At 36.2% G+C, this 21,717-nt stretch overlaps 1 protein-coding gene across 1 annotated transcript in view; it reads right to left on the reverse strand.

The window, feature by feature from the left end:
* The window catches only part of LOC126456248 (serine-protein kinase ATM-like), a 445,804-nt gene that overhangs the window by 244,599 nt on the left and 179,488 nt on the right, over window positions 1–21,717 (reverse strand). Inside the window, exon 23 of the mRNA XM_050091998.1 lies at window positions 17,038–17,194. Coding sequence (XP_049947955.1) covers window positions 17,038–17,194 — 157 coding nt within the window. The remainder of the gene's footprint in view (window positions 1–17,037; window positions 17,195–21,717) is intronic.

The following is a 21,717-nucleotide window of genomic DNA, read 5'->3' on the forward strand; positions in this document are numbered from 1 at the left end:
GTGCGAGAGAGAGAGAGAGAGAGAGAGAGAGAGAGAGAGCGGGGGGGAGTCTTGTAGATATATTGTATTTTGGAGGGGAATTACTTTGTGTGTTGATACTGCAGTGAAAGCTGTGCGAGTTATATGAGGGCCAATGCATATGTTCTGCATCTTTTCATTGAGAGCAGCCTTGGAGACCAGTCCCCATAATAACAATTAAGGGGACTAAGATTTAAAATGATTTTTCTTTTTGTCTATCTAGCTGCTTAAACTATCAATACATTAATTAACTAAATAACTGGCATTGTCAAGTTGTAAAGTATTAAACTATTAAACTAGGAAACATGAAATTTAGTGTTGTGAAGAGTGACTTTTTTCTTTTTCAAGTGAATACTTCATAATCAGCAAGTGTCAGTTATTGTTACACAGAGAAGTTTGTTCTTGGCCAGAATATAAATTTACATAACATATATAAGGTTGACTTATATGGACTACAGGTAAACTATACAGTTTATGAGTACACTCATATATGATTAACAGTTACAATATTTCGCCTACATTGAATACTTGTCTCCTTACCTTTAGCACAATTGAAGAAATCGAATTAACCACATTGACATTTTGCCCACCTGTCATGACAGTTTTGCCATAAACTTGAATACTGTGAGGCTCTTACTGCTTTTCCACACAGTCTGCACTGCAAAAACTACAGACCTGTAGCTATACCCACTGCTTTTATTTCTCATTGTATACCTATGACTGTGGCAGTAATCATTTTGACCACTTAACACTTCTCTATGCGCCTATGTCACCTGAGAGTGTCACAAATGCTTAGTTGCATTGCAGGTGATTTTAATGTGCTACTACAATTATGCCAACACTTGTGAGCTGATTATTGTGTCATGCTTTGTCTAAAGTGCTTTGTTGTGTGTAAGTTGCATTACAGCTATTGAAAATGGCTCATAACTTGTCAGACTAAGAGGTAATGAAAAATTTAGTAAATCTTCAAAGAATTTTGGAGAAAAAGTCAGGGAAGACAGTGCAACTGAAAAGCAAATAGAACCTGGTAGGGGATGGCATTCAAATACAGCAGAGGACAAAATTGACGATGAGTGTCAGTATCTTTAACTATTTTTAAGGAGTCTTTGGAATTTGACAAAGACGGGATAGAATGAGACATTTGGGCCACACTTTGAATGCACCAGAAAGATAACAAACACAAAATATACTATATGACGGAGGAGGACCAAGGGCACTTGCGAAGAGAAATATCAAAATTCTGTTAGTTCTCAATGACAGTTCCTAAAACTGTACAGACAGACAGAAGCCCATAAGGAACTCTAAGGTTGTGTATCTAGACTGCTGATTTTTGACAAAGTGTTCCACAAAATAACAACCCATAGGAATTTGCTCGAAAATCTACAAATCAGCCATCTATAGTGACAGCTGAAAATTCGTGCCTAAGCAGGATCCTAGTTCAAACCTCCCACTCATGGCGAACAGTTATCTTAATCAATCAGCCCATCAAAGTATACCTACAGACACACACACACACACACACACACACACACACACACACACACACACACCAGCGATGTTTCCCTTCCATTATCCTCCATGGGATACATGTGAAAGTCACCAACAGGACAATATATTCAGTGTGGGTTTGAACACATGGATAATATTGAATTAATTAACTATGCTAGTGTACTTATTTAGTTCATTTTTTCATTTTACTGACTTTGCTGGGTCTGTGAGAACATCTGGTTACAGTATCGGGGAGTAATACGAGGCAAAAAAGTGATATTGAGATGACCCAACTGGTAGAACTGAAAGCTGTGATAACCAAGAGATTCCAAGTTAAAATCCTCATTTGGCAGAAATCCTGTATCATTCTAAACAAATTATACTGTCTTGAGTATGTTTAAAAGATTTCTTTGGCAGCAATTTTTCCAAGAATATTTACATCCTACATCTACATCTACATTCATACTCCGCAAGCCACCTGACGGTGAGTGGCGGCCTAGCCTGTAGTAAAACCTAGCGCCTCTACCAAAGCCATCCCTCAATAGGTGCTACTCCCAAATATCATGTGAGAGAAAGAAGATTGTAGTATTTGGTGCCAATAGATGGGGGGAAAAGACACAGAGTTTGAGTCAGTCCTGATGGTTTACTCAGAATGTCTAATTGTTTAAGATTCTAATCCTCGCCTGGCATAAATTTTCAGCTGTCAAAGAAGATGGTTAATACATCTGTAGCTGTAGTAGTGGAATGATTTCCAGGTTTCACTGTACTTTTCAGAAAATATTTTGACTCTGCCACTATTATTAATACAAAATGGGTGGATCACTGTCCACATAATGCCATAAAAGATAGAAGAAAACAAAAGAACAGAGAATTGTTAAATCTCTGTTCTTAACACCACACTGATTAGATGACACGAAAAATATTGCTGTGTTTACACTTTACCATATTTTTTAAGAGTTTAGGTACCAGAACTCAAACTTTTATAAAGTTTCCAAAGAAACAAATCCCAATAAAGTAAATGGGCAGCCCCAAATGAACCATGGACCTGTCCACAGTAGACTGACTTGTTTGACTCACCATTACAGATAGCCACACCATAGGTGCAACCACATCGGAGGACAATCTATGATGAGGTCAGACTTACATGCTCCTGAAGATGGCCAGGAGCTTATTCATTAGTGGCATGGGAGTGATTCACCAATATGGTATTGTAACAGTAACAGATATGGTCTTGATAAACCACACTGCATCGAGAGTATTTACATGCAGCAATATTACATCCTATAAAAAAAAGTGGTTTGATACATTTAACACCACCATGTGGCATTACCTGCCTAAAGGAAATATTACAGAAATTTCACAACACACAAAAATTTAATTAATACAAAATTCATGAGCCATTATAAAGCTCAAGGATAATCTCTGAAAAATTACCAGGAAGCAATCTCAAAGGATCTACACAGTACATACGTCCATTTCAGAAGAGGACCTGTTTTATTCTTTCTACAATATAACAAACCCAAAAAAGAAAGAGAATATACTACATTTTACTGTTCCAAATCAAGAGAATTAATGTAGCTTAAGTGGAAGTTATTGTTGCAAGCTTGGCTGTTACAAAGAAGGAATGGCTCAAAAGTGGAAGAATACACACAAAGGCCTATACAAACAAAATTACCTTGAAGACACTATTATTACTGGTTTTTTGTTGTTGTTGTTGTTGTCATCAGTCCAAAGACAGGTTTGATGTAGCTCTCCACACTAGTCTATTCTGTGCATGCCTCTTCATCTTTACATAACAACTGCAACCATTTTACTGTAATCAAGCCTAGGTCTCCCTTTACAATTTTTACCCTCCATATTTCCTTCCATTACTAAATTGACTATTCCTCGACACCTCTGAATATGTAACATTGACTGATCCCTCCTTTCAGTAAAGTTGCACAATAAGAAGTACATGAAGATGAAAAGGAAGCTATGATATTGCAAAAACAACTTCAGAGAGCACTTGTAATGCCCCCACAGAAAATACCCTCTACCACGCACCAATTAATCATTGTCAATCAAACCACCCACATTCATTCACTTTGGAAAAGTTATCTGATCTGATTTTCTCGTAATATATGCGGCGACACCTCGTCGACGCCAAAGTATTTTCTAGTACGTTTATTCTTTGAAATAACAGAGATGCATATATGCATTCTCCAAGGTTGTTAGAGTGGTAACTAGGACAGCTTCTGGAGTATCTGTTGAGGGATTGACGTGTTTCTGAGAGATACATATTCTGCTTTTCTTCTCGCTAAAGTGAGCCAATTAACATTTGTGCCGCTAGTGGTTTGTTTGAAGAGAAAGAGACTGTAAACGGAAAATAATTAAGACGTGGAATCACCGGAGATCTGGACATGTAATGGAGATGGATTTAATACACAATTTCCTTCATAAATAAGGCTTGTGACTTTTTTTGTTCTGGAGTGAATGAACGAATGAGTTTTTTCTGAATCATTTGATGATCACGTTGGCCCTGTAATTAGTGGGGAAGTTTCAGCTGTGTCGAAGAGAGCCTGCAATCACTGAGTCTGTGTTAAATCGTCCAAAAAGGCTTCGTACACATCTGGAATTCGCAATCTTTCGTAAAAGGAACAAATTGTCCACACGATTGATTCTCCCGACTGAATGCAGTGTTTAACAGTAATAATAAATGTAAAGATCTCTTACAGCAAGCCAGCCGCTGATTACCAAGACAAAGGACTCCACCAAAGATTCTATTTAGCTGATTTAATGTAATGAAATATTATATTAAAAACTGTACATAGATAAAGGAGAGAAAGAGAGAGAGAGAGAGAGAGAGAGAGCGAATGAAAATAGAGATAATACTAATAATCCTCCATTAGCCTAACTTTTCGCCTGTCTTATCACGGATCAAGCAACAATTGGGAGGCCCTTACTTTACTGTATAGATTTGTGTGTGAAGGTGAAGGGATCTTAAAGGCAACAGATACACATCTATACAGACAAGACATTACACAAAGTTAGCAGCTAGCTGCATTCATCATCTGTTCTTAGACAAAGAGACGGCAACTTATTATCCTTAACATTTCAAAAATGTTAAAACACTGAATGATCTAAATCAAAACAAGGAACCGGGAATAATCGACATTTGCTTAGAATTAAGATCCATTCACACTAGATGTCAACGGATCATCACATCACCATCATCACATCAATGTGTATTCAAAACAGGCATTACATCAATTCACTTTAGTCCAGTACCAAATTGTGAAAGTGAGGTTATGAGAGCTATGACATACCACCTATGACACAAAAAGTCAGAGTATAGTATTGGAATTGAGGAACTAACAACAATAAAGTTTATTAATGGCCAAAGCAAACTTCACAATGCTTGTTCTTGCTCAACTTTGCATGCTAAAGTAATGAGAAGTGACACAGCATTTCAAAACAATGACATTTATTTGCTAGCAAAAATATATGAATATAAGCACACCAGTAAATATTTATAAGGGCATAAATAGTGCACATGTTTACCTTATCGGCTATGCTCTTTGTTCTTACAAAACTAAAAAGTCATAAACTACTGTATTTTTCTCTTTAATTAAGAGTTGAATCTTTTGTGAAATCCAATGACTGAAAAGAAATGAATATACATCTCGTGGTCTACATTTAAAAAGACAAGGAAAGATTCACATTTGTAATAGGCTTGCCTCTTTCATACATATGGCAAAAATAGAAATACCAAGTACATAACTAAAGCATACACAGATATGCAAACAGGTAAAAAGTGATGTCTTGAAGTGAAAGTATCAAACAATAACAGACAATTATGGACTAGTCTGTAATCATAAACAAGCAAAAAGAAAAAAAACAGCAGCACACCTACCAAGCTGAATTTAAACCAACAAACATAGCAACAAGGTTGTCATTAGTGGTTAGATGGGTGAAAAAGAATTGTAATAAAGTGGAATTCAAAACATCTCAATGGAAGAATGGTAGAATCACTCATCCTATGAACCAATAAGTCAAAAGTCAACACCAAGACTCCCACACCAGGAAAAGAATCAGGATTTTTTCCCCACTAGGGAAACTAGTGCAAAATGTGAGGTAAGTGATCACACAACAAAATGATGTATTCCCTGTAGCTAGTTTTAAATTGCTGCAGCAGAAATGTTAAATTCATTGTCCAATAAACTTAATGAAATAGAAATTTTGTTAAATGATCTGAATAACATTTCTGCCCTATGCTTCACTGAAAACTGGCTCCAACAAGATACATTAAACCTGATTTACTTTCCTCATTTTAAATTTTCAAATATATTTTGTAGAGAATACTGAGTCATGGGGGTATCTGCGCAGGTGTTCGACAATCTGGATTGAACATTATATCTAAATATCATATCCTGTCCACTGAAAAATACATGGAATTCTCTGTAATGGAAATAGCAAGACAAAATACAATTATCTTTCGCATACACAGGTCACCGGACAGAAACAGAAAAGTGTTTTTTAATCACATGGAGATATTTTTGGAAGAAATTCACTTGCCCAAGAAAAATATAATTATATGTGGTGACTTCAATACTGATTTCTCACAATCAAATAAATTCTAAGATGATATAAATTTATTACAGACATTCAACATAAGCTGAAATGTAATCTAACCATTTTGAAAAACAGCAACTTCCGCATCATGTCACAGGCTAAATTTTGGGAAATACATGCAAATATGACTAACACACAATTGGTATACAAAGGTCTTAGTGAACACTATGCCCAAATGCTTACAATGAATGTTACAGGAAACTCAAAACTCCGCAGAATAAGATGCACTGTAAAGAATTTCAGTTCAAAAAAATGTGGAATATTTTCGTTTTCGCTTGAAGGGTCAATACTGGAATGATGTATACAGCATATTAAAAACTTAAGTTTATGGTCACATTTAAGCTTTACTATTTATTTAAGTTTTTCCCAAGATAAAATTACATGTAACTCTGTTCAAAAAACAAACTAGTGGGTCACAAATGCGATGAAGATACTGTGTCAAAATGAGACCAAATGAGTTCTCCAAGCAAAATACTAGTTCTGATTTCATTACCAACTTCAACAGATACAAACAAATACTAACCCATATACATGATACTCTAATCTGTATTTCTTAGAATGGGACTAAAGCAACCTGGCAAATTGTAAGTGGAGAAACAGGTGCAATGTCACGTGAAGACTGTAATACAAAACTGATTATGAACAATAATAAATTGCCTGACACCAGAAAAGTGGCTTGCACTTTCAAACATTATTTCTCAAATATACCACAACAGTTGATAAATACACATAATGACAATAGCCAGACAGTAAGGAGATACAGTCAGTCCAACAAATTTATGCAAATATGTTATTCATGTACTAACAACACTTGAGGAACTGCCTAAAATTATAAAAGGATTACCTAATATACATTCAGTGGGTGCTGATGAGGTACTAGATGCTAATATCAAATCTAGTGTAACATTTATTGTAGAACTACTTACAGACATAGTAAATTTATCATTTGAGACTGGGGTATTTTCAAATAGACTAAAAATTGCCTTCTTAAATAAAGGAAGGCTGATAAATGACTCTCAACATGGGTTCAGAACTAGGAAGTCCATTTACAGAGCAATTTTTGCCTTTGTAAATGAAGTATTACCGGAAGTGGATGATAAGCATTATGTATCTGGAATATTTCTTGATTTCTGACGACATTCTCTTGCATAGGTTAAATACTTATGGAATTAGAGGCCAGTCTGAAAGGTGGATCCAATTATACCTCAAAAATCAACAACAGATTGAAGAAATAATACACAAAGACAGTGAAACACAAACATTTCTAGTTTTTGCAGCAATGAGCAAAAAATGAAGTATGGCGTCCCATGTGGGCCAGTCCTGGGACCTGTCCTATTTCTGACACATGTAAAGGACTTGGTTAATAAATACATGATGGAACCACAGTGCTCTTCACAGATGACACTAATATTTAAATTAAACCACAGTCATGAAAATCTGCAGGAAACGAAGGAAAAAATATCTCAAATGTGTCATACAAAATATTTAGGCATATATACTCAGGAGGATTTTAAGTGGGAGCTGCACCTTAACAATCTAAATAAAAAACTGAGTACACTTATGTAAGGTATTAAGATCTCACTCAAAATATACAAGTTGCTCATCACTGGTGACAATGTACCATGATAGTACATAGAACCCACTGACGTACGAAATAATTTTATGGAGGAATTCCACAATAACATAAAGAAATAAACAAATAAAACATTTAAAACACAGAAAAATTGAACAATGGAAACTTCAGGTAGGAATATCAACAACGTAGGAAAAGACAGATTGCTACTTATCATAAAGAAGACACATCAAGTTACAGGTAGGTACAATTAAAAAACACTTACATAGAGCTTTTCCCCAACGCCTTCAACAGTAAGAGACCCACAACATCAAACACACAAGCAAGTGCACCTCAGGTACACATGGCTAAGATGCTACAGTTGGCGATCATGTGTGCGTCAGGTGTGTGTGAATGATGTGTGTCTCTCTTCTACTGATGAAGGCTGTGGCCGAAAGCTTTACGCTTTTAATTTTGCCTGTCTGCAACTTCACGTGTCTTCCTTACAGTAAGTAGCAACCTGTCCTTTCCTACATCGTTAAAATAGAGAAAAAGATTATCAAAGTTATAAGGAAACCTAAGTGCAGACATATTTTTAACATGGTCGTCTGAATCACTCCCTTGTTTGTACAAGCAAGGTACGTCTTAAGTAAGTACTGTTTTGAAATAAAAATAAAACACGTACACTTTTCGTAGCAATTTTATTTTTACACGAAGGCTTGTACTTTAATCTACTTTTCTACATAATTCTCACTAATATTGAGACACTTATGTTGTACAACCAGCTATTGATAATTTAAATGTTCTCTAACAACTGCAATAAGCACACTTCTTGATACTTACGAGTGATGTGATGTTATAGAAAAGAGTGAGAGCTTTTAAGGACAGCTGTGCAAATGCGCATGATGATGAATGAAGTGGGCAACCTTCAGTCATTACAGACAATTAGGTGCAGAAAATTAGTGAAAAAATGAGAGAGAACAGATGCTTTATGATTTGAACGTTATGTGATGAGTTGCCTCAACTGTCAAGAAGTGTGATTTATGCAACTGTTAAATAATGTTTCAATTATCGAAAGTTATGCTACGACATCAGATTTCTAAAAGGAAAGTATTTAAAGCCGGTTATACGACACAATGAGTGCCTTAATATCACTGGCAATTATGTAGAAAAGTAGAATGAAATATAGGAAAAGTAGACTGAAGTACAGATTTTCATATAAAACTAAAACAGCTGAGAAATGTCCGCTTGTGAGTAGATTGAAGTACAGGCTTACACATAAAAATAAAATACCTAAGAAATGTCCACTTGTTTTTATTTTCATTTCAAAATGGTCTTACTTAAAAAAACATGGTTTGTATAAGAGTTAAAAATTTTTACAAAAGGGAGTATCTTATGAAACAGAAAACATCTTCAAACATAACTATGATTTACAAGAATATGAAACTAGGCAGAAGCTTAACCTACATGTAAACACAATAAGTACAAGAAAGTTGTATGCAAACTGAATGGGTTACAAACACTGACAAAGATATAAATTAACGAGTTGTTTTGTGGCAAGGATAATGTTTTGATACATTTGTATGAAACAAAATTTAAAAAAAAAAAACACTCTTCAATTTATTAATTCCTTTACATTCACCCGTTTGTTTCTATAAGAGGTAGTGTATGGACATATGCTTGGATCTGTCGTACCAGCAGTGTTAAAAAATGTGTATCTCTCATCCGTACACTAAAAGTATTACAAAAAGTTATTAGGAAAGCAACATTTATTCGTACATTTAAGATGTTCACTCCCTGTCTGTTCATCATTTCGCCTATTGCCGAGATCTTGCATCAAGAGGTTCGGAGCAGACAAGAAGAATTTACACTATATTGGGAGGAGCAAACCTGCATTGACATTGTCACCATCACAACTAAACACAATGGAATTAATGTGAAGCATTATGTTACGTAAATTATGAATACTTACCTTGAATGTATTGATACTGAAGGTCTGTTGATATTAGTATCAGTTAAAGATCACCCAGGATTGTGTATAGACTCTTAAATTACCTTCAAATTTCTTTCAACTGTTCTTCCCAATCAATTTTTCTCAATTTTTCCAGTTATTCAAGCAATTATTAATCAGTTTCCATTACCTCCTCCCACGTATACATATTCAGTGATGGCCTTTTAAAGGACGGTGCCAAGCAAAATGTGAACAGACCTTTCAATTGTTGAGATAAAAATTTTTGAGATAAGTGATTCATATTATTGCTACAAAAAACTAATGAAACTTTCATTGTATTTGTTACATGTCCACGAGATTGGGAATCATAAAAACATTGAAAGAGCAATTTAAGATTCAATTCTGCCTACAAATGAGCCGATCCCAGAATGCTGATTTCAGTGGTAAAGGTAGGAAGCTGCAATGCTGTATGCTTATATGGCCGCGCTTGGTGCCGTCTCTCTGGCAATAGATAATCTCTTTTCCTTCAAATTAATATCCTTTACAGAAAGTGCATTTCTACAGAAAAGACGAAAATTTGTACAAAGTCATTATTAAAGTGCAAGATATGTCATTCAAAATCTATAGGACTGTGTCAGATAATAATCAGGTTCAGTAGTGAAAATGCAGCTAAATTTAGTTTAACTGAAAAGTACTAATACAGACAAAATTTCATTTTTGAAGAAACTTTATTCCTAATTTTTGTTAAAAAATTTGTACAATGGAGTCAAAGGAATTGCTATTGTTGAAAATTCATTACAAAATTTGATACATCAAGATGTCGGGAATCCGAGCTTGGCAACAGTTGAAGATAATGTGGCAACTCGTGAACTGACCAAAGGCAACCAAATCAACGAGGTTGACAGGCCACTATCAATAAATGATGACACTGGTAATATAACTAATCATGATGTCACCTCTGTGACACTCGACTCGACATTTTCTCAGTTCCCAGCAGGAAAAATTTCTTGAAATATTGAAGCTGAAGGGGCTAAAAGCGAAAATTCCTCTGATTACTTACTCACGACATCGCGAACGCAAGAACAGAATGTTTCCTGTTCTTGTTCCTGTTCATAACAACAACGTAAATACTAGTGAGACACACAATTTGATACAACTCGTACAATAAATAACACAACAGTTCAAAAAACCAACAGAAATTTCAGGAAAGTGTAACACAAGTTATGGGTATAGGACAACAGTTTACAAAGTGCAATCAGATATTTAACGATTTCAAGAATAATATTAGTGAACAGTTCAGTGAGGTGAGCAAGACTATACGCACTGAATTATCGGACGAACTATATGGGAAGCTGACAGACTTAGGTAAACAACTAAAGCAACAAATAATTACTGACATACCCGCAATGTAAGAACGTTATCATCCATAGATGATAAGTGGGAACAACTAGCAGGTGAGTTGCAAATGTCAGTGAAGCATATTCCCAAATTCAAGAGATGCAATCCCAAGTGTATGTGTCGGTAAAAAATGTGACAAATTCAGTCAGTGAGCTGCAAGACATGTGCAAAAACTTACCAACAGGAGTACAAAGTTAAGTTTAGAGTCAAAATTTGCCAAAAAACAGAGCATTAAGATATGTGCAGATGTAAAGCAAATAACTGAAAAAGCTGAAGCCAGGGCACTGGATAAGAGCAGGACCCTTGCTGAAAAGGTAGTGTTACAGTACAAAATTTATGTAGATACAATAGAACCAGCTCTAAAAGAGAAAGAAAGTCAGTTTCTAGGTAAAATACATTCAGGTTTTAAGGAAGCAGAGGAAAGGTTACAAGGCAGTATTGCTAAAAATACTGACATTCCAAAGCAACATTTGACAGAAAACAAACCCATGCTTCTAGAGGAGTTAGATACTTGCACTGGTTACCCACAATACGTGGCTAGCCAGTCGAAGTAAAATAGCGAAGAGTATGGAATACAGCAACACTTGCCGGCAGCTGTAGCTGTCAAGCAAGCGCAGTTGCCATGCTCTACGCCACAAGTGAACATAAACAAGTCTGTCACTGACAGCGCAGCATGTTTGTCAACATTACTTGCAGACGAAGGGTTACTTGGGCATCGACAATTTCAAATATTTACTTCCGAAGGGAAAAGAACAAACCCCGTGGTCTTTACCAGGGCATTTCAAAATGTTTTACCTCGTACCTGGACTGAAGCCCAGAAAATTAGATTTGTTGCTGAATACAGACAAGGTGATACTCTACTGTGGGCTACGGACATGGTGGAACACTGCCACTACTATGAATAGTATGGAAGAGCCTTTCTGGATAAATATTGGTCTGAGGCCAGACAAGAGAGGCTCAAACTGGAAGTGTTCAACCTAGCTCCATTCAATAGCAAACATGGAAACATAAGGGACTATTTTGAAAAATATTTGAATAAAACCAGATACTGGATGAACCCAGTATTTCAAGTAGATGAGCTGTTAATTTTAAAGAGCCGTCTTCCTCCTCATATTTGGGAAAAACTCATTACCATTCCAGAACACGATGCCGAATATTTTCTATCCGTGCTGGACTCAGTACATTAGATATACAAAGGGAGACCAGCACAACCCAAGCCTGTTAGTACGCAGATAGTGCCACAGAGATTTATGGACCAACAAGTTAACAACGGATTCGTAGTACAACACGGATGGCAACCTTACCCCACACAGACCTATAGTAATGGTACCGGTAATCACAATGGCAATAATGAAAGCTGTAAATTCAAGGGTGGATATAAAAGAAATGTGCAAAAATGTAATAAAAACAACTACAATGAGCAGGTACCATATGACCAGCCTGTAAAATATGTACAGACACAAGCTGCCGTCAATAATCAGCCGATCGCTTGGTAAACACGAAACAGTACCATACAACTGAATAACCCACAGACAGCAGAATTCAGCCAGCAAAGTAATGCACATTTGCAGAATAACGCACAAAGGCAAAGAGAATTTCAGTCGAGAGCCTCACGGGATACTAACTGGGGTAATCAAACACAAACAGTCCATATAGTAGAAGTTACACCTAACAGAGAGACCGATGCCAGCGTGATGCCCGAAAACTTGAACCAGTCACAGTAGGCCACTGTTCTGTGACCTGGAGGAGAGTGGGGGCACAAGCTTGATTGACACTTACTTTATCAGATATGATCAAGGTACTGATGTAAAGATGATCTGTATCAAAGTAACTAGGATGCACAGGAAAACTTGACAGAGGACAAGGTACAAGCTACTGTTAAAGCCAAAATAATTAGTTTTTAAGGAAAATTTTTGCTTGTACTTTTTCTTGTATGTTAAACGTGGTTCCAATAAAGTAAGTTGTTGTAACAAGGAAGAATTTTACTTTTATGTGTCTAGAGATGACGATACTCTAAATACAATGCTTCGGCTTGCATGTAGCCCAGTTGTAAACAAATAAATTAACTTGTGAAACACACCATAGTGTACAATGCAAGTGGTATCACAGAAACGCAGTGCATACGGATTGGGGAGCAGAAAGATAGTTGACAAACTGCAAGCTCGTGCGTGCCAGACAGGCACAGCTGGAAGTGTGCGAGTGCCCAAAAGAAACAAACCTGATGAGCTACAGCCCAGACTAAGTTTACTGAATAAACAGACACATAGAAAATTAAGAGTGTATCTACTTAAGGTACGCTACTATATACATTACACCTATATATGTACAGTATTTACAAATTTAAGTATTGAAAGTGCACGCTCTAATCATACTTGATTGATGAAAAAAGTCTGGCTGCACGTCAATAAGCAAGTACAATATAAGAGGAAAACTGAATACAAGGTCACACCACGCCTCTAATACACTTTATCTTTCAGATATATAAGGTAACTAAAGACGCACACATGACATGAAATAAGTTTTGCGATAGCACGACTGCACACTGAAGTTAATGAATACATAGTTGAATATGTGAAGAAAGCATTAGTACCCATCAAGCCACTATACAATTATCTATGAAGATTTAGTTTTAAGTTAGTATTAAGTTTTTCCTTCCAGAGAACGAGGCATCAACACATCCTAAAGTGAAGAAAGATAAATATTTGTCGAGTGTTAGGTATCATACAAACATAAGATAGGGCCACACCACCAGAGGTTGAAACCTAACTACTATAGAGTGTCGACTACCCATAAAAGTGTCAAACACCTGAAATACATTGAAATTTTTATGCACGTTTGTTACTTATGAAAAAATTGTTTTACACCCACTGTAGATTAACATATCGTATTGATGGTACAACACTGTAAACCTCAGCAAATGAAACAGCTACCCTTAATACAATGAACATAAAAAGTAAATACTGAGCTGCACTTTTAAACACTGAATAAGTATTTGATACAATTGGTACCGTCAGATTTGAGTTGTGTTTATAAACAACAAACGATTTTGTTCTTGAGATCACAGTTAAGTCTATGAACGAGAAGTACATTAGCACATAAATGCCTCTCCATGGAATTTCCTCAACTCTGTAGTGTGTAGATCCTTCCTGGAGAATGCTAGAGAGGCGAGGTCATGCATAGTTATCTGAGCAGCACGTAGTATCTATTGTAGTGCCTATTGTTTACTCCTTTGATTCTTTTGAACAGACAAATGTGCTCCAACAACAAATCATTGTGCATAGAAATGAAATGCATGTCAATTTAAGCTATAAATGAAAACAGAATCTACTACTGTATGAATGTTGTATGAAGAATGTAGAACCAAACGGGTGAGGATGTGTACTCACATAATTGGAATCGAATAATTAAACAGAAATGAAAACAAAATGATAAGCAATGACACTATGTATAAAAAGGGGAGGGAGTACATTACAGATATATGCAGATGTATATGAGCGACAATAATGGCATGTCAGCAAATGACTAGGATAAGTATTTTGTAATTGTATTTGTATTTTATTATGATATGTGTACAGTATGTGGAAAGGACACTACAGAAACTTTACATAATGAAACTGCATGAAAGACGCTCAAAAACGAAGTGCAAAAACATGAGAAACCTGGCTGCAAAGTGTTAAGTGCACATGTAATAAAACAATACATGGGTGTGCAAGAGGTAAACTAAAAATGGCAATACTTCCTGTAACACAAATTTTCTGTGCTTGACAACGCCATAAAAGCAGCAAGGAACTTACCTTGTTGATGGATGTCGGGTGTATGGCTGATCGTCCCACTGAACAAGTGAGAGCGACTAAATGAAATAAATTCCTCGGGCCACTGATATGTAAACCAGTTGTGACCAGATTTCACAAAGGATCACGTCGCTGAACATGAGCTTGATGAATCTGTGCAATGAAAGCTACTGTAAACCCACGACACTGTCACTCTGGCCTCGTATTGAACACATGAGCACTAACTGGGATGATAACAGATGTAGCATTGCGCACACATGCTTCACAAGCTAAACAATGCACAGATGCTGAATGACAACAATGGGACTACATGGTTACAGCAAGCACTTTATTAGGAGAGAAAACTTATATATGTATGTGTTAAAAGAAGCTGATATGCCCGTATAAGTTGATAACCATTCAGGATAAATCCCATGGCCGAAAAGAAAGGCTATACCCACACTGGCCCACGATTATCAACCCTCAAAAAGGGAAATAAGCTCAGACATTGTGCACCGCTGTATGATGTCATTGTACAGTGGGGGTGGGGGGTGGGGCAATAGTATTGAATCATATTATTTTTTCATTTTTTTCTTTTCTTATACGTAAGTTATATGTAAACTGAATGGGTTACAAACACTGCCAAATATAAATTAAGTTGTTTTGTGCCAAGGATAATGTTTTGATACATCTGTATGAAACAAAATAAGGAATACACTCTTCAATTCATTAATTCCTGTATCTTCACCCGTTTGTTTCTATAAGTGGTAGTGTAGGTTACATCAAGAGCTCAAGTTTTTTGTTGGCATAAAATGTTTAGTGAAGGCAGAATGAATGTTGAAGATGCAGACCGCAGTGGACGACCATCAACCTCACGGACGGATGTCAACTTGGCCAGGGTGTGTAAAGTCGTATGATCTGATCGAAGATTATCGAACATCAATCGAGAAATGGTTCATCTAACAATAACTGAGGATCTTGGTATGAGAAAATTTGTGCAAAAATGGTCCTAAAAAATCTCACACCGCAACAGTGAGAAACATGCAAAAATGTGGCAGCCGATCTGTTAGAGCAAATGGAAATCAATCCAGAATTGTTGAGGCGTGTTATCACTGGTGATGAAAGTTGTTTTTTTCAGTACGATCCAGAGACAAAATGCCAAAGTTCGCAATGGTGCTCAAAGGGATCACCCAGACCAAAAAATCTCACATGTCAAAGTCAAAAGTGAAATGCATACTTGTGTGCTTCTTTGATTCCAAGGGAATTGTTCATAAAGAGTGAGTGCCTCCTAGACAAACAGTTAACCAATATTACTACAAAGAAATTTTAGAAAGACTTTGTAAAAGAGTTCTTCGGGTCCATGCCAACATTGCAGTTAATTGGATTCTGCATCACGATAATGCGCCATCCCATTCTGCTCTTTCAGTACAGCAATTTTTAACCTCAAAACAAATTTCAGTACTACCACAGCCACCTTATTCACTAGATATCGCTCCGTGCGAGTTTTTTCTATTTCCAAGAGTCAAAACGGCGGTCAAGGAACACCATTTCAAACAACACAAGATGTCCAAAAAGCTGTGATGGCAGAAGCACTGGAAAAAGTGTGTGCAATCAGAAGGGAACTACTCTGAAGGAGACAACATTAAACTTTATTGTCGCACCTTGTAAGTGCAAGCTTGATTACTAGGCCAGGCTATACATCAGTTACTTGTGATGTTAGAAAAAAAGGGGCAGATCAAACAGAAGTTGGGAAGACATATCAAAAGCTTAGTTACTCCAGAAACAACAAAACAGAAAAGTGAAGAAGATAAAAATATTAGAATGCACTATGTAAATGGATTATGGACAGAATTTACATGGATAGAATGTTACATCTTAATACTTCAGCCTACATTTTTACTACAATTAAGGAAAGACAAAATGTATCTTTATTCATTTGTGGTGATAACTAAATTCTAAGTAACCTGCAGTAAGTAAGCAGTGTGGGTGTCACAAAAAGATATATGTTGCTGCACAATTTTGGTTCCACTAACTTGTTGGTTCTATATTGGAATATGAGAATGAAGTATTATGTTTATATAAACTTTACAAAGCCAAGTCAAACTCAACAATATTAAACAGCCATAAATGAAGAATGGATGAAAAGGGTAGAGTGGCATATGAAATGCTACATTATCAACTGAATAATTTTCATTTCAATAGTGTCAACTTAACGGTAGATAACTTAGAAAAACTGGAAAGAGTCTTACCTAAGCTAATATTTTTCTCTCTTATTAACTGCAGTAAGAAAAATAGTGATTTCTTCCTTAGAATTGAGTTTGACATCAGTAATGCAGCCACAGAATGTAAAGCTGTAGATGTTCGATTGGCACTTTCATCTATACGTTCTTGCTCTGATAACTCTCCCTGCAGATAAAGATAGAAAAGGAATTACATAATAAAAGACCATACACCACATCTCCGAGCTAATTTTAGCCCTGACACTAATTAATGTCAAAGTTATGGTTTTGTACATTGTTACACGTTGCTTGATTTAAAAGTGAAATAACAATTACTGATATTAATACAGAGCTGAATGCAGTGCATCATGAGTGTTTCTATAGAACAGTACTGTTTTTGGTGAAACAAACACTTGTACATCTACTTCATCTAAATTGTCTTCTTCAAAACCCTTCTTTCTCCATTCAGTGTCCTCAAATATCAACAGCAATAACTGATCCAGTAGGTAAATTCTTTACAATTATTTATATAAAATTTAATGCCAGATTACAATTTTACACATATATTATCTGGGAGACAACTGCATTCTGAAAATAATTTTATTTCATTTTTTATTTGTATTTTTTGTTGCAAGAATCCCATTCAAATTTATTCACAGAAGACAGGCACAACATTCTATTTCTTATTTATTGATAGTTCAGGGACTTCTTGTTCAAATGCACCTAGAGAATAGTACCTTAATTTCCATGTTGCTGAATTGGGCTCATGCCATTTTTTACTCAAAACTTCTGTAGTTCTGGTGGTGTGAATGGTCAAGAGATCCCTCACCCAACATCCTATCATTGATGCACAAAGTTGGGCTACAATTCTGCGTTCCTAGAAGTTAAACCGTAAGTTTCCACCACTTGTGTACCAGAGGCTTGCTTTTATCATCTCTCTCTTCGCACTGTAACAAGCGGTTTCGAAGTTTTGTCCCTATTGTCTACCACTTTCTCTTAAATATGATAGATTTTTTTTTTACCGACTTAAGTGGTGACGTCTCAATCAATGCTATATTCTGTCTGGGACAGTTCTGTTATTCTCCAATACCTTCCAACAACATATGTCAAATATATTGTAAAAAATACTGAAATTATTTGCTCACTTAGAAATTCATGGTCAAGGAACTGAGCCATGAATATACACATAAACAAACAAGAAGCTGAATATTGTAGCTTAGTAGTCAAATAAAACTTGCAATTTATGTATTATAATGCTGAGCTGGGTCTGCACAAGTCCACATGTTCTGGAAAAGAACGTAAATTAGTATGCTGAGCTACAATCTTTAGCTTCTTATTGATCTGTCCACCCATTGCTCAAAGCTTCAATGCAGACAGATTAAGAACTTTTAGTGAGGGTGAAACCGCAAGTTCTGGTGATGGGAATGTCAGAAAGTAGATTTGCTTTTTACCATAAATACTTTTAAAATGCTTGTATTAGTTGTAAATTGCAATCACAATGTTGGATGTGCTGCAACAGACAAACCGTTATCAATAATATTAATTGCTTTTGATATGGTTTGTTGACCTTCTACAGTCATGGTTACTGATTTTAGGTCCTATTTATTTGCATAACACACAGTATATCTACATAAATAACTGCATAATATACTAAAAAGCCTTGGAATACCACTTTTCACCATGACCACAACATATTCCATCAAATAAATATTATTAAAATTACATTGCCACTAGGGGCTTAAAACTGTAGCATCTATTTTTGGAAAGATTACCCTTTTTTTTTGCCAAAATTCATACCTATTTTTGGCAAAAATCACACCTATATTTTGGCAAAATTCACATCTAAATTCTTTTTGTTTGCACATGACTAAATGTAAAAATTTAAATGGTTATAATGATATATAATGATACATGTCTGAAGCTGAAGCTTTAGTGCTTTGAAATTTGCTGTGAAAAATAACATTCCATTAGTAAATGCCATGGTACACTCTTAGGCTCTTCTAGAAATGGAAGATATTCACATGAATGAAGAGAGAAAAACTATTATTTTAAGTTAATTGAACTAGAGTGGAGCAAAACACTGCCATTACAGTTCTCACTTCTATACAAGCAGAGTCAAGAATGTACAAAGGAGCTGCACCTTCTGTGGGCATGAGTGGTGAATAGAAGGTGCCACTTGCTGTTGTGGACATATTACTCTGTGCAGCCACTGATGAAAGAGGTAACAGTGGCCCACCAAGGAATGACCGAAGAGCCTGAATTAGCAATGAATGTTAAATAAAATGTATGGTAACTGACTTACTCATAGTACATGGACAAGAAAGAAGCAATCTGTTGCTCACACTGTATTAATGGTTAATATGACAACATTGGTTGAAGTGATGGAAATCTGGTAATGAATGCTTCACTTTGTTTGTGGAGAGAAATGAGCTCTTTTTCCACCTAATTCATGAAATTAACAGGAAAGAGGACCTAAGCATGGTGAAAAAGATTATTAGCTGGGACAGAAAAGTAGGACCAGCTGCACAAGCTTAAGTTACAGGTGACTGTGGTACCCAGAAGATATTAGCAAACAAACTGAGTCTAAAAGAAACATTATGTGCTATTCCAGGGGAATGTATGTAACTGGTAGGTTTGACATCTCCCTGTGAGGGCTAGGTACACATCGAATTGACTGTTTTAAAGAAAGTGATGATGGAGTAGTTTTTTGACTGGAACATTTGCTTTTGCAAAACAAACAGATTTTTTTTCCGAAATGCTCTTTGCTTGTTTTCTTCTTTTGGCTCTATTTAAGCTTTCAAAACATGAGTGTTTCCATTGAAAAGCAGGAGCTTTTTACTGTTGGTGAAAACACTGCTTCTCTGATTTAAGGTGTTTGTCAAACATTACCTACCCCCCCCCCCCCCCCCCCTCATAGGATGGCCAGCCAACACCCATTTTCTGTGTTTCTACAAAAGCAGAACAGCTACCAGTTCATACGGATCACTAATCCCTTCTGGTGTTGTGATGGTTGCAACCTTAACTCTGTGATGGATCAAGATTAGTCCCTTTACCCATTGCATATTAAGAACAGAAAATAATGTGAAACACACAACAAAAAGCATTCAGAAATGGCTACAACGTAATTTCTTGTTGAGGTTGGCAGTGGGATAAACGTGGTAGCTCAGACCTTACCTCTATCAATACCTGACACAATCACAGTTCAGACACCTGCCACTTAAAACGGCCATGTTAAAGTGCAGAATATAACCAACTTTTGAACTTTAGGCAGCAGCAGACAAACATACGCATTTCTTGATACTAGGTCCTACAGCTGAGTCCCAATATGCATTATACAGCATGTTTCTGATACCCCCACCCTCAACTGGCGTGACAACAGCAATTGGTGCACTGATATATCATTGCGGTATTTTGTAAATACATTTTTACGCACATTATCTTTCCAAAGAGGGTTTTGCCAGATGATGTGCAATAGCATGAATTGAAAATCTGATGCATTTTATTTTTATTTTATGTCATGTCATTCAAAGAGTGAGGCATCAAGGCAAGGTTAGTACTTTGCAAGAAAACCAGAAGGGAGCATTATCACAGCCAGATGCAACAACAAATGTGTGAAGTTGGGATGGACTAGCCCAGAAGAGATTCCATATGCCACCACATCAACATGCTTGCTTACATCCGAGTGCAGTGCCAAACCCAGTCAGCAATCATCGTCTAAGATGACACCTTCATGTCTCTACCGAGCCAGCAGTGCAATAGTTGTGTTAGACAGAACACTGCGTAAATGTTAATCATCAATTTTACTCTATGAGAAGAAACTATTACCTTGTTATGTATCAACTGATACATTCATGTGCACATGGATTGTTACAAAGTTAAGTATTTCATTTGGTTCAATTTGTAATAAAGTGATCTAATATTTTCCTCTTCTTCCAGGAGTAGAGCTACAGACTGACTGCTGTGCCAACAAGTGTTATATAATTCGGTATAATTTATATGCAGAAAATATAACTATTCCAAACTATCTCTGATAAAATAATTCACATTGACGCAATTCACTATGAAATAACACTTATCGGGTAATTTTGTGTTTTCGCACTTTAAGGCAGAATTTGCATCTATATTTGCCATTTATCACAAATGCCCTGTCTTGCTGTCCTGCAACATAAGCCACATCCCTTAGGCTCTTCCACAACCAAACAGAATTGAGAATCAATACAGACTAGTAAGCCTCCAACCTGTCCTCAAAATAGCCTGCACTACAGAAATTTCAGTCAATTCCAAAGGCCTTACAGTTAGCTGCTCACTCAAGTTCAGTTATTAAGGGCTTTTGACATTTCTACTTTCCTTCACAAAGACACTACAAAGGCAGCTCTTCTTTACAACTGCATAATCAACTCAACAATAAAATTGGTTAATATTTCGACTTTGTTTATTGTCCATTCAACTGTGATCTTCTACCAATTTCAGTGTTTATCATTTAACAATCTTGCGAGAGTTTGTAGCTTCCAATCTTGACTCACCTTCTTTCAACAGATTCCGTCCAAATGAGAACCTCAAAATTACAGTTATGGTTGTAAGTTGATCAACTTTCCTGACAATACTATTGTTGTAAACAGCAATAATTACCTATAGTCGGGCCTCAGCGTGATGTCAAACATACCAACACACGAAACCTGCTGCAGTGAATTCACTACAGAAGTCCCATCT

This window comes from Schistocerca serialis, chromosome 2 (genome assembly GCF_023864345.2).
Source record: "Schistocerca serialis cubense isolate TAMUIC-IGC-003099 chromosome 2, iqSchSeri2.2, whole genome shotgun sequence".
Classification (NCBI taxonomy): Eukaryota; Metazoa; Arthropoda; class Insecta; order Orthoptera; family Acrididae; genus Schistocerca; species Schistocerca serialis.